At 41.0% G+C, this 14165-nt stretch overlaps 1 protein-coding gene and 1 non-coding gene across 3 annotated transcripts in view; one reads left to right on the top strand and one right to left on the bottom strand.

The window, feature by feature from the left end:
* The first annotated feature begins 2771 nt into the window (after positions 1 to 2771).
* On the top strand, positions 2772 to 2831 carry MIR2285BQ (microRNA mir-2285bq). Its single transcript, NR_162304.1, has one exon. It is a non-coding gene; the product is annotated as a microRNA mir-2285bq (primary transcript).
* A 1574-nt stretch (positions 2832 to 4405) lies between these two features.
* Positions 4406 to 14165, bottom strand: part of MANBA (mannosidase beta) — a 127648-nt gene continuing 117888 nt past the window's right edge. Inside the window, exons 15-17 of one of the 2 annotated variants that reach the window (XM_010805945.4) lie at positions 10725 to 10867; positions 9610 to 9867; positions 4406 to 5756 (exon numbers count right to left, since the gene is read on the bottom strand). In XM_010805945.4, the coding sequence (XP_010804247.2) occupies positions 5532 to 5756; positions 9610 to 9867; positions 10725 to 10867 (626 nt within the window). In that variant the 3' untranslated portion in view covers positions 4406 to 5531. 2 annotated transcript variants of the gene reach the window in all.

Here is a 14165-nt window from a genome sequence, read left to right as displayed (position 1 = left end):
CATCAGGTGACCAAAGTATAGGAGCTTCAGCTTCAGTATCAGTCTTTCCAAAGAATATTCAGGACTGATTTCCTTTAGGATTGACTGGTTGGATCTCCTTGCAGTCCAAGGGACTCTCAAGAGTCTTCTCTAGCACCACAGTTCAAAAACATCAGTTCTTCAGTGCTCAACCTTCTTTATGGTCCAACTCTTACATCCATACATGACTACTGGAAAAACCACAGCTTTGACTATACAGACTTTTGTTGGCAAAGTGATGTATCTGCTTTTTAAAATGCTGTCTAGGCTTGTCACAGCTTTTCTTCCAAGGAGCAAGTGTCTTTTAATTTTATGGCTGCAGTCACCATCCGCAGTGATTTTGGAGCCCAAGAAAATAAAGTGTCACTGTTTAGAACACTCCCAAATTCATTCTATGAAGCTACCATCACCATGACACCAAAACCAAAGACATAAAAAAAAAGAAAACTACAGCCAATATCTTTGAGGAATAGACACAAAAATCCTCCACAAAATATTAGCAAACCAAATTCAACAATACAAAGGATCATAAACCACGATCAAGTTGGATTTGACAAAATTCAACATCCATCCCTGATAAAAAAAAAAAAACTTTCACCAAAGTAGGAGAGGAGAAATTTCAACATAATAAAGGCCATTTACAACAATCCCAGAGCCAACATAATATTTAACGGTGAAAACCTGAGAGCCTTCCCACTAAGTTCAGGGACAAGACAAGGATGCCTACTCTCATCAGTACTATTTAGCATAGTAATGTAAGCTACAGCAATCAGACAAGGAAAAAAAAAAAAAGAGGCATCAAAACTGGAAGGGAAGAGGTAAAACTGTCACTATTTGTAGGTCACATAATACTCTACGTTGTTGTTCAGCTGCTCAGTCGTGCCCAACTCCCTGCAACCCCATGGACTGCAGGACCCCAGGCTTCCCTGCCCTTCACCATCTCCCAGAGCTTGCTCAAACTCATGTCCATTGAGTCAGTGATGCCATACTCTTATGTAGAGAACCCTAAATTCTTCTCACAAAGACTATTAAATGAATTCAGCAAGGTAGCAGGATACAAGATTAACATACAGAAATCTGTTGCATTTCTTCACACTAATAACGAAATATTAGAAAGTAAAAAAAAAAAAAAACATTTAATATCCTGTCATAATATAAAAAATATCAAAATACCTAGGAATAAACTTAATTGAGAATGTAAAAAACCTATACACTGAAAATTATAAAATATTGATAATGAAAACCGATGGTGATTCAAATAAATGGAAAGATAATCCATGATCTTGGATTGGAGGGATTAATACTGTTAAAATGGCAATACTACCCAAAGCAATCTGCAAATTTAATGCAATCTCTATCAAAATACCCATGATATTTTTCACAGTAGTAGAATAAGAAATCCTAAAATTTATATGGAGCCACAAAAGATCCTAAATTGTCAAAGCAAACCTGAAGGGAAAAAAAGCTGAAGGCATAACCCTTCCACACCTCATACTATATTACAAAGCTACAAAACAGCATGGATTTACCCAACAGACATACAGATCAATGGAGTAGAATAGACAGCCCAGAAATAAATCTATGCACCTATAGTCAACTAATCTATTAACACAAAAGGAGTAATAATATAAAATGGAGGAAAGAATGTCTTCAAAAAGTGGCGCTGGAAAGCTACATATAAATCAAGTAAAATTAGAACACACCCTCATACCATATACAAAAATAAAATCGTTTAAAGATCTAAATATAAGACATGACACCATAAAACGCGTAGAAAAGAACTAAGATTGGTCCCCTAAGCAAGGCAAAAGAAATAAAAGCAAAAATGAACAAATGGAACCTAGTGAAACTTAAAAGACTTTGCACAGCAAAGGAAATGAACAAAATGAAAAGATAACCCACTTCACGGGAGAAAATATTTGCAAGTAATATGACCAATAACTGGCTAATATACAAAATGTATAAACAGCCCACACAACTCAATATCAAATAACAGTCCAACCAAAATCAAGACCTAAACAGACATTTCTCCAAAGAAAACATACAGATGCCAAAAACCACACACACAAACAATGCTCCACATCACTAATTATTAGAGAAAGGCAAATCAAAACTACAATGAGATTATCATTTCACACAGGTCAGAATGGCCATCATTAAAAAGTCTACAAATAATAAATGCTGGAGAGGATGTGGAGAAGAGGGAACCCTCCTACATTTTTGGTGGAAACGTAAATTGGCCCAGCCACTATGAAAAACAATATGGAGATTTATTTTAAAAACTAAAAATAGAGTTGCCATACGATCCAACAAATTCTACTTCTGGGCTTATATCTGGCAAAAACTCTTAACTGAAAAGATGCACTCACCCCAATTGTAAATAGCGCTGCTACTGCTAAGTCGCTTCAGTCGTGTCCGACTCTGTGCGACCCCATAGACAGCAGCCCACCAGGCTCCCCCGTCCCTGGGATTCTCCAGGCAAGAACACTGGAGTGGGTTGCCATTGCCTTCTCCAATGCATGAAAATGGAAAGTGTAAGTGAAGTCGCTCAGTCGTGTCCGACTCTAGAGACCCCATGGACTGCAGCCCACCAGGCTCTTCCGTCCATGGGATTTACAATAGTGCTATTTACTATTAAATACTATTACATAGTGTAAATTTACTATTTACAATAGCTAAGACATGGAAGCAACCTAAATGCCTATTGACAGGTGCACAGACAAAGATGTGGTAATGTTTATACTGGGTTGGCCAAATGTTCATTCAGGTTTTCCTACAACATCTTACAGAAAAACCCGAATGAACTTCTTGGCTAATCAGATACAATTAAATATTACTTGATCATAAAAAAGAATGAAATAATGCCATTTGAAGCAACATGAATGGACCCAGAGATTATCACACTTAGTGAAGCAAGCCAGAGAAAGACAAATATTATATCCTATAACTTCTTCTGGCATCTTAAAAAAAAATGCAATCGAATCTATGTACAAAACAGGAACAGACTCACAGACATAGAAAACAAACTTATGGTTAGCAAAGGGGAGAAGGAGAGGGAAGGACAAAACAGGATGTGGGATTAACAGATACACACTGTTATATATAAAACAGACAAGCAACAAGGATTTACTGTATAGCACAAGGAATTATATTCAATATCTTATAATAATCTATAGCAGAAAATAATTGAGTATATATATGTGTGTGTGAATCACTTTGCAGTACACCTAAAACTAATGCAATATTGTATTAACTATACGTCAGAGTAAAAAAAGAAAAAAAGAATCTGCCTTTATTTGCTTCATTTTTACCCTTGCTTCATGTACTAACTGGGTGATAACGATGTTTGAAAAGTACAACCACCACTTAGCATTTATTTTGTTCCAGACCCTATCTGTTTAATCTTTACAACTACCTTTGAAGGTCAGAGATAATCATCTCCACTTAACAGATGAGAAAACTAAAATCTAGAAGGCCAAGTGGCTACCCAAGGTCACAGAGCCAATAAGCCTCAGAACCTGGATTCCAACTCAAGTCAGTGTGGCTGGAAGCCCTGCCCTCTTTAGACAACAGGGTCGCACCCAAGATGGTGCCTCCATTCACAGAGTGGTCACTAAGTGTCAGTACTGGGCCAAGCCCTTGAGCCACATTTTTAATTTATTCTTCAAAACACACAAGGTGGGGGTAATTATTCCCATTTCACCAGAAGAGGACTGAACATAGAGGTTAAATTACTTGATTAAGGCTACAGAGCTAGAAAGGGCAGAATTGCAATGTAAATTCTGCCCATCAACCTCAAAGCCCAACTCAGAGGACACCTGGAATAGAAAAATGCTCTAGTTAATGGAGAGAAGGGTGCCCCCTGCCCACCCAGCAACAGTGACAAGAAAGTGATATAATATTTATCAAGTAAGAATCTTCTGGGTTACAGTCCTAAGTCCCAGTCTTTCATACAGCTTAAAAGCTGTATGAAATATATATTTCATATATATATATGAAAAGCTGTATATAAATATATATTTTGAAATAACACATAAAATGAGGGAACTCTTAGATACTGAAGGAGAGGAGTGGGTTGTCTGCATTTATTTTCTTCTTAGTCTCTGAACCATGGCCAAAAGTTTCTTAGATTTAAAGCCAAAATATTACCTATTTAGTCTTGATTCTAAAGCCAAACTCTCACCTCCAGTAAATTCCATAACCAATTACTTGATTCTTCTTCTAGAAGACCCTTCAAATATCCTGGTCTAGATTCTTCAAACTCTCCCAGTTTATCAAGTGGACTAAAAACCTGGCCAGAGCTAAATGGAAATTAATGCTTTGCATGATACTGGGCACAAATGAGTGTTAATGGAATGGGGAAATAAGTCACAGACGGAACACCAAATTGTCAATGCAATTTATATAATCTTAAATTTTTATATATTTCAAACTTACAGAAAAGTTGCAAAAGCAGAACAAAAATATTCCTATACACCTTTACTCAAATTGACTACTTATTAACATTTTGCCCCTTGCTTCACTATCAATGTAATTTTATAAACAGGATGATGAGAACAAAATGATTTCATAGCAATTATAATTAATCAGTGTTTTTTAAAATGGTTCAATCTCAAGTTAAAGGCAATACCACTTTGCTGCCAGGCTCATCACATGCAAATCAAACCATAGTCTTGAACTGGAAAGTTCACTGGACTTAACCAAATCTGAAGCCCATACTTAATACAGGTGACCACTTACGTCAGGACACCCAAAAGTTTCCAACATGATCAAGGTGATGTCCATTCCAATGTGAGTTTTTTTTTTCCCAAAGAAGAATCACTAATTGCCTTTGAAAAAATAAATTATTATTGTTAAAACAAATATTTTATTAAAAAAAAAATCACAAATGAAAAAAGACTCCTACTCAAAAAGTAATCGAATGGCAATAATCAATCCCACCAAACTTTCCAGCATCAACAACCAATATGGCTACCACCCAGACATCTCTTTCTGTTGCAACATCTGAATCTCTATTTCCTCTGGAAATAATGACAAAGCAGTTTCATTTCAATCGTTTGGTATTTCTCAAAGCTATCCTGAGGGGCCTACATGCCCTCACAATCTTCCACATTTGATTCCACAGATACCACAATGGTCATTACTGTGATTCCCTTAAGGGCTACCTGGGAGTGTGCCTGTAATTCTCTTAAAGGGCTACTTGGTCATGTTCCTGTGATTCCCTTAAAGGACTGCGTGTGGACAGGACCTCCTTTGGGGGTAGGAGAGACAGTTGGGTTAGAACTGATTCACGTGGTGCAAAAGGTGCAAAAGGAAGAGCTAAAGACACAGCCCTGGTGCAGACGGAACAGCACCCAGGCACCGCTTTGTTGAGAACATCACCTGAATATACACAGCCTTCCCTGGGAGAACCAAGTGGCTAACCAGACACCTGACAGCAAGCAGATGCATTTCCTGGCTTCTTCAACTTGTTTCTAGTTGCCTTCAGCTCTCGAAAATACAACCTGATTCCCTCAGTAAGTATCAGCCAGTGAAGTCACATGAAAAGATTGCTCCAATTCACTCTTGCTGGTGGGTTTCCAAGGGTAAAAGAATACAGTCCGTGTCTTCTCAGTCATGAGGAAACCATTGTCACTGAATCTCCCTGGGATGCTTCCTACATCCAACCAAACAAAGGGAGCGACAGCTGAGGTTTTCAGATCAAAAACAAATGTGTCCCCTTGCTGCGAGATGGTGGCCTGAAAGAAAAGATAAACGAAGTGAAGGTGGAGAGCAGAACTCTCTGTTCTACATAGCTAACACAGAATGCACTGCCTACAACCTTGGTTCCATTACTGCTAAAGTCATATATTCCATGCACTGTGTCAGATGCTAAAAAAAAAAAATACATGGAAATTTACTGAAGGCTGTGGAGAATTACCAAATTGTAATCTCAAATCAGGGGTAGAAATATGTGGTCTCCAAAGATTCAGGAGAATATTTCACAGGAAGCTCAGAGCTTTGTAGCTGTGTATCTTTTCCTCAGGGTCTCATCAAGAGAGGCACATTTCTGCAGCAAGACTGGTGATTTTAATGACTTGCTCAGGATCTGTCCGGAGCTGATTGTGGAGCACAGCCATGGCACCTACCTTTTGGTCTTATGAGGAGACCCTGCGGTCCAGACAGCAGCCAGCCAGGCATCTCCAGAAGCTATCCCACTACAGCTGGTGCTCTTAATGCATCATGGGTAAAGTCACTTTATGAGCACCTCAAACGTGTGTGAATCCCACACAATACAGCAAAAGCGAGTGTGGTGTAAGTCTGGTCACCCGTCAGCCTCTTGGCACAGGCTGAGAGTGAGGACAGCTGCTCCCTGGAAGGTGGGGTTTGTGAGCCTCTCTCACTGTGAGTACACAGCTGAGTGGGACCTGGTAATCAAGCCATGCATTTGTCACAAAACAGAGTCCTTCAACATGCATACATGCCATGCCATAGGTTTGACATTATAGGCTATGTGTGACATAAAGAATATCCAAGGGCAAATTTTACTATATCTAACTTAGCCTGCTACATCATGCAGGGTTCTGCATTGTCAACAAGAAATCCCACATTGGTAGGGCTTCCCTAGTGGCTTAGCTGGTAAAGAATCTGTCTGCAATGCAGGAGACCTGGGTTCCATCCCTGGGTCGGGAAGATCCCCTGGAGAAGAAAATGGCAACCAACTCCAGTATTCTTGCCTGGAGAATCCCCATGGACAGAGGAGCCTGGAAGGCTATAGTCCATGGGGTGGCAAAGAGTCAGATGTGACTTAATGACTCTACCACCACCACCATCACTACTTTGGTAGAAACAAGAATAGAAATTTAAAGAGAGCTACCTAATACACTTTAAATTTCTTTTCTTGCTTCTACCAAAGTAGTGATGGTGTCAAATTCCCAAATCATGCTGCCCACTCATTCCAGTGAAGACCCTAAAGCAGTCACAGGCACACAGTTCACGTGGCTGGCCCTGGCCACTACCAAGGCTGCAGGAAGGCAGCTACTCTCCTACTCTGCAGGAACAGCTACTCTGTTCCAAGGCCAAGGCCAGAAGGGACACTGGCGCCCACTCACTCTTGTTGGCGCCTTCTTCTAATTGGAAATCTCACTTCTGCATTATCTGACAGCAGAGCAGGGAGCTCAAGCTTGTACTCTGGCTCAAGGCCCCTGGGGATGCCCCAAGGGATAGAATTAATGCCTGGCTATGTTAAGCCTGACAATGTTAACTATCATTACTATTATTGTTGCTACTGTTATTACATCTCTTTAGGATGTAATAAGGATCCCTTTAGGATGGGAAGTATCTCTGAAATACAACTGAGATAGGACAGAGAAAGAAGGCCTGCTCCTTTCCCACTCCCAGCTGTCTCAAGGTAATAGAGACCTAGATGAGAAAAGAAGAAAAATTTCAAAATCTTGTGTACAGACTACAAATTTGTCCAGTAATAGTTTTGTACTTTTTTTCTGGAAAGAAGCCATGTAAATGTATGTCATTTCCTTCATATCTGCTCTACATCGGATGTTACAAATAAGTTAGATTTCCTTAAGGGAACATTTTACTATTAACTAGGAAGGAAGCTATGTTTTCATTTCAAGGACTGAGTTTTGATATTTCTAAACCAAATGTAAAAAAATCCTCTCAAGTCTTTTCAATGAAGTCTAAAATAAACTTATAATTGGTTAAAAATAGAGAATGAAACTTTCTAGAAACATACTTTCAATCACCATGTGGAGGTGGGGGAAGGAAGGAAAGGTTTTCAATCAACTAGATAGATTCCATATTTTCCAGCTACACGATTTTTACAACACAGCCTATCCTGATCATCCCATTTTTTTCTTGATAATGACAAAGAGATCTGGTGATTAAGCAACTTGAAAGTAATAAATCATAGTGGAGAGTGAAAGTTTTTTACATTAATAGACTCTCCTTAAAAATGCAAAATTAAGGGTGCTTTTATAGTATGGCTGAGTCCCTTTGCTGTCCACCTGAAACCACCACAACATTGTTAATCGGGTATACTCCAATACAAAATTCAAAAGTTTAAAAAAAAGACACGGAGAAGATTTAAATGCATGTTGTTAAGTAAAAAACAGCCAATCTGAAAGAACTACATTCTGGAAAAAATAAAAATATGTAAATTGCCAAAAGATCAGCATTTCCTAGGGATTGAGGGGAGGGAAAGATAAAGGAGGGCTTTCCAGGTGGCTCAGCAGTGAAGAACCTGCATGCCAATGCAGGAGACATGGGTTGGATCCCTGGGTCGGGAAGATCCCCTGAAGAAGGGAATGGCAACACACTTCAGTATTCTTGCCTGGAGAATCCCATGGACAGAGGAGGCCTGGTGGGGTTGCAAAGAGTCAGACACGACCGAGTGACCAGGCACAAGCAAAGATAAAGGAGGCAGAAAGCAATGGATTGTAGAGCAGTGAAAGTACGCTATATGATACTGTAACAGATGTTACATGTCACTGTCACTTAGCCACTCAGTTGTGAGGAAGAGTGGGTTGCCATTTCCCTCTCCAGGGAATCCTCCTGACCCAGGGATCAAACCCATGTCTCCGGCTTGGCAGATGGATTCTTTACCACTGAGGCACCAGGGAAGCCCACGTGTCACTGTACATTTGTCAAAACCCATAGAACACACAACAGAATGAGTGTACCCTAATGTAAATTATGAGCAGGGGCTGCTCTCTAGTTGCAATGCGAGAGCATCTCACTGCAGTGACCAGACCCCACTTGCTACAACTACAGAAAAGCCCATGCAGAAACAAAGACCCAGCACAGCCAAACAATGAATAAATAAACAGCTAAAATTAAAAAATTATTAAATGTCAAAGCTATCACAACATTGTTAATCAACTATACTCCAATATAAAATAGAAAGTTAAAAAAAAAAGAGAGAAGAAATCATTTGTTAAATTAAAAACAAAAGAGTGCTTTTTCTGGGCTCTGACACTTCCTGGCTACAGACTGAACAGTTACTCGCCCCACCAAACAGGTTGGTGTGTGTGTGCTGAGTCATGTTCAACTCTCTGCGACCCCACGGAGTGTAGCCTACCAGGCTCCTCTGTTCATGGGATTCTTCAGGCAAGAATACTGGGGTGGGTTGCCATTTCCTTCTCCAGGGGATATTCCTAACTCAGGCATCAAACTCACGTCTCTTGTATCTCCTGCCTCGGCAGGCAGATTCTTTACCACTGAGGCACTTGCGAAAGTGAGTAAGTGAGACTTTCTCACTTATAAGTGCAGGTGGTAATACTTCAGGGCTGGTGCAGTAAAGCCCCCAGGTCAGAGCCTGGAACCCAGCAGAGGAGCAGTCAGCGGGGAGGACCCTGCTGCCTCGGCCTCCGCTGCGCCAGCCTGACAAAGAGAGGTGATGGGACCACTGGCATAGCAGGCATCGTAAACTTTGACAAATGCTGAATCAGAAAAAAAATTATTTGCTCTTTGCTTCCAGTGGGAAGGGGAATCAATCTTCCCCAGGTCCCAAATAAACTCAGTACCAAGCGAAAATTTTGCAAAACAGCAGGACAGCGCTCAAAGCCCCAGCAACTCCAGACCACTGGTGCTTACAGTGATATTTGCCTTGTGGAGCCCCTTGGCATTCTTCAGTGAGGACAGGAAGTGATAGTTGATTGGGCTCAAGAGTTCCCCGTCAGTTGACAGGTAAAAGGAAACCACACAGCTTTGTCGTGTACATCCGGGACATCCTTTTAGCAACTCAGGCACTGGCTTAGTATAGAGGAGAACAGACTCCCCAGCTTTTATCACGAAAGGGTTAGTTGACTCAGAGCATACGAGCTCCAGGGAACTCCAAGTGTGGACTCTCACCTGGGGAGAAACAAGACAGAAGGAAACCAAACATTCTTAGTTCCTAATTTTTTTTAGAGAATAAGAATAGTAATAATAGATGGAAGTCACAATAGCAGAACTGATTAAGAGACTGTGAAACCTGAGTTTAACCTCAGCTCCGCCAAGTACTAGTTATGTAACTAAGATGTGAATTCAACTTCTCACAGTATCCATTTCTTTATACATAAAGTGAGAACAACAAATAATAAAAAGCAGTAACTTCATAGGCGGTTGTGAGAATTAAATAATCTGTGGAAGGCATAGGATCTCAGGCATTGTAATTATTCCACAACCTGACCTATTCTCAATGTCCTCCCAATGGCAACCACCTAAGACTTCAAGTTTCTATCCTCTTTTTTTTTTTACCTAACTTTGTTTTAAATACAACTTCACTTTCCCACATATACATTTTGTATAATTTTACTGATTTCCACTTTAATATACTGTTTAAAATGATTTCTTTTTATAAAGTTTAGGCTTTTTCCAGCTTCTCATGATTATAAATAATCTTTAAGTGTCATTTTACAGTTTACAATTCACACTCATCTAATTATTGTATTCACTATCCACAGAAATCCTCTAAAAAGGCACCTTGGTGTCATTTTACAGATGAGAAAACTGAACCAAGACATTAAGGTCATGGAATAAACAGCAGGATTTTGTCCTGAATATAGATTTTCAGATTTTAAGAATAGCCCATTTTCTGCTACAGACACTAGAAACACTTTGATACAAATTTCTCTTTTCTTTTTTCCAAAAATAACAGAACCAAATAATGAAAAAAATCTAAAATTCTCCCTCTACCACAGAAAGAAAAAAATGTCCAAGCAACTTACAGTGAGCATCATCTGCTGGTCTGAGTGAAGGTCTGACGCACCATAGATGAAAAGCATATCTTTATCCTCAAAACCCACCGGTAACAGGGGGGCGAAGAAATGCCGAGCAAAGTAATGAAGCATTTTCCACTTTCCTCCATACTCTACAAAGAATCAGGTGGGTTAGGAGACGGGCAGGGTCAAGCAGTGAGAGTCACTGTCCACATGGCCCAGGCGTGTGACCTGGCACATTCTGGGCACTGAGCGTGGAAGAGAGCTGACAGTGGAGAGAACCCGTTTTGTGGAACGCAGGGAGCATTTTGGACATCACCTCATGTCAGCCTCAAACCTGGAGGAGGCAGCCATTACCATCCCACCCTTCAAATGAGGAAATGGAAGTGCAAGCAGTTAAGTCACACATGCTACATGAAGTATTTTGAGCCTGGACATGATTCCTGGCTGGCACTTGCTCATTTGCAGTTCTGCTTCCAGGAGATCACTGCGCCAATGTTCCTTTTTCCTTACTTACACATGAAAAAGGGAATCAGGAGCATTGGCAGTGAACATCTGTTACAACTCTTCTTTTATAAGAATTACTTAGAGGAAGTACTATTGGAGAGGCTGGACAAGACGGTGGAGTAGGAAGACCCTGTGCTCACCTCCTCCCGAGAGCACACTACAATCACAGCTATTTAGAGAGCAACTCTTTATGAGAAAGACAAAATCTAGCAGAAAAGAGCATCGACAGCTAAAGACATTAAGAAGGAACCATAAGATGGGCAGGAGGGGCATAAGTTACGTAGTCAAGACCCACACCTCAGGGGTGGGTGAACCACAAATATAAGAATAACGACAATTGCTACTCAAGGAGTCTGAGTCCCACATACGGCTCCCCAGCCCATGGATTCTGCCCTGGGAAGACAAGTACCTGGAAACCTTGGCTTTGAAGGCCTGCAGGGATTAATTTCAGAAGTCACAGAGAGTTGGGGGAAACAGAGACACCACTCTTAAAGGGCACACACAAAATTTCACATCCTCTGGGACCCAGGACAGAAGCAGTCATTTGAAAAGAGCCCAGGTCAGACTCATTTGCTGACCTTGGAGGGTCTCCTGAAGAGGCAAGAAGCAACTGGAGCTTACCTTGGAAGCAAAGGCACTGGCAGGTGCCATTTTGGAATCCTTCTTCTAGAGAATTAGCACCAGGATCCAGCCCCATCCACCACCTGTCTGCACCAGTGCTGGGACACCTCAGGCCAAGCAACTGGCTAGACAAGGACACAGCCTCACCCTGTAGCAGACAGGCTGCCTTAGACCTCCTGGGCCCAAGGCTCCTAAGGTCATACTCCTGTTCACCAGAGCAGTGTACAAGCTTGTACACAGCAGTGTACAAGCACTAGCCCCCCAGGGACATGCAGCCAGAAATCTGGAGACCCACGTTCCAGCCACAAGCCAGCCAGAACCAGCCTCAAAATATTCTGGGCCTTGGCTTCACCTACTGGCCCCAACTTCACCCAGCAAGGGGTAGACACCAGCCCCAGGACCACTACAGCCCTGAAGCCTACCTTGTTAGGACATAATCAACACAGCAGATTGGCACCAACCCAAGAGCAGACCAAAACCAGCTCTGAGAAACCTTAGAGTCCTCAGCCAGCTGCCCTGGGATCCAGCCCAGTTAGCCAGTGGGTCAGCTGGTGCTGGCCCATTTGGGATACCCTAGAACCTGTGCCAGCCATATTAGGAACTGGCTCCAGCTATCAGTAGGCGAAGACTAGATCCATGAGCCCCAGCCCTGTAACCACTCACCTGAGAACCCAGCTCTGACCATTCGTGAGCAAGCAGTAGTGCAGGATCCTCCAGGGTTCTGCAGCCAGCAGCCTCATGACCTGGCCCCACCAACAAGTTACCCAGCAGGCTCTGCACAAGGCAGGGCCTGGCAACCAACTGGGCCAAGAGCCAGCCATGTCTATCAGACCATGACAGTAGTTGGTCCACCACACAGAAGGACCCATACACCCCACGTAGGGGTGACCAGAGAGGAGTGAGCTGCTGGGACACACAGCATATCTCCTACAAAAGGCCACCTCTCCAAGGTCAGGAAATGTAACCAACCTACCAGACACAGAGAAATAAAAAGAACCAATTAGGCAAAATGAGGTGACAGAGGAACATGTTTCAAACAAAGGAAGGAGATAAAACCCCAGAAGAAGAACCAACTGAAGTGCAGATAGGCAAACTACTTGAGAAAGAGTTCAAGGTAATGATCACAACAATGATCAAAGAACATGGGAGAAGAATGGATGAACACAGTGAGAAGTTTAACATAGAGTTAGAAGATATGAAGAACTAAGCAGAGACAAAAAATACAAGTGAAATGAAAAATACACTAGAAGAAATCAACAGTAGATTAAATGATACAGAGGAATGGATCAGGGAGAAGGAAGACAGAGCAGAGGAAATTGCTGAAGCCGAATAGAAAAAAAAAAGAGTAAAAAGAAAATAGAGTTTAAGAGATCTCTGGTACAACATCAAGGGAACTAATATTCACATTATATGGTCCCAGAAGAAGAGAGAAAGGGACAGAGAACATATTTGAAGACCCAATAGTTGAAAATTTCCTTAACTTGGGAAGAGATATAGACATCTAGGTCCTGGAACATAGATAGGATCAACTCATAGAGGTCCACACCAAGATACACTGTAATTAAAATGGCAAAAATTAAAGTTAAAGAAGCAATATTAAAAAACAAGGGAAAAGCAATAAGTTATATACAAAGGAACTCCAGTGAGGCCATCAACTGCCTTCCAGCAGCTCTGCAGGCCAGATGGGAGCGCACAATCAATTTTAAGTGATGAAAGGGGAAAACCTACAAACAAGAACACTCTACTCAGCAAGGCTTTCATTCAGATTTGATAAAGAAGCCCCCAGGTTTGCAGAGAAGCAAAAGCTAAAAAGGAGCTGAGCACCAGCAAACCAGCTTCATAAGAAATGGTAAAGGGATTTCTCTAAGTGAAAAAGAAAAGGCTACAAGTAGAAACATGAAAATTATGAAAGGAAAAAGCTCATTAATAAAGGCAAATATTAGGTAGTAAATCAACCATTTTCAAACCTATCAGGAAAGTTAAAAGAGAAAAGCAGTAAAAATCATCTATATCCATAATAATTAGTTAAGAGATACACAAACAGATGTAAAATATGAAACTAAAAACAATAATCATGACAAGGGTGGGGGAGTAAAAATGCAGGGTTGTTAAAAATGTTTGAAATTAAGAGATCATCAGCTTAAAATAATCCCATAAATTGCATTACACTATATATAGATTGCTATATATAAGCTGCATGGTAATCACAAACCAGAAATCTACAATTGATAAACACTAAAAATAAGGGAATCCAAACATAACTAAAGATAGTCATCAAATCAGCAGGGAAGGGAAAAGGACAGGAACTAAAAAGAACTACAA

Source organism: Bos taurus, chromosome 6 (assembly GCF_002263795.3).
Source record: "Bos taurus isolate L1 Dominette 01449 registration number 42190680 breed Hereford chromosome 6, ARS-UCD2.0, whole genome shotgun sequence".
NCBI classification, from domain to species: domain Eukaryota; kingdom Metazoa; phylum Chordata; class Mammalia; order Artiodactyla; family Bovidae; genus Bos; species Bos taurus.
Note: the sequence above shows the minus strand (reverse complement) of the source record. Positions and strands in the feature narration are given on the sequence as shown.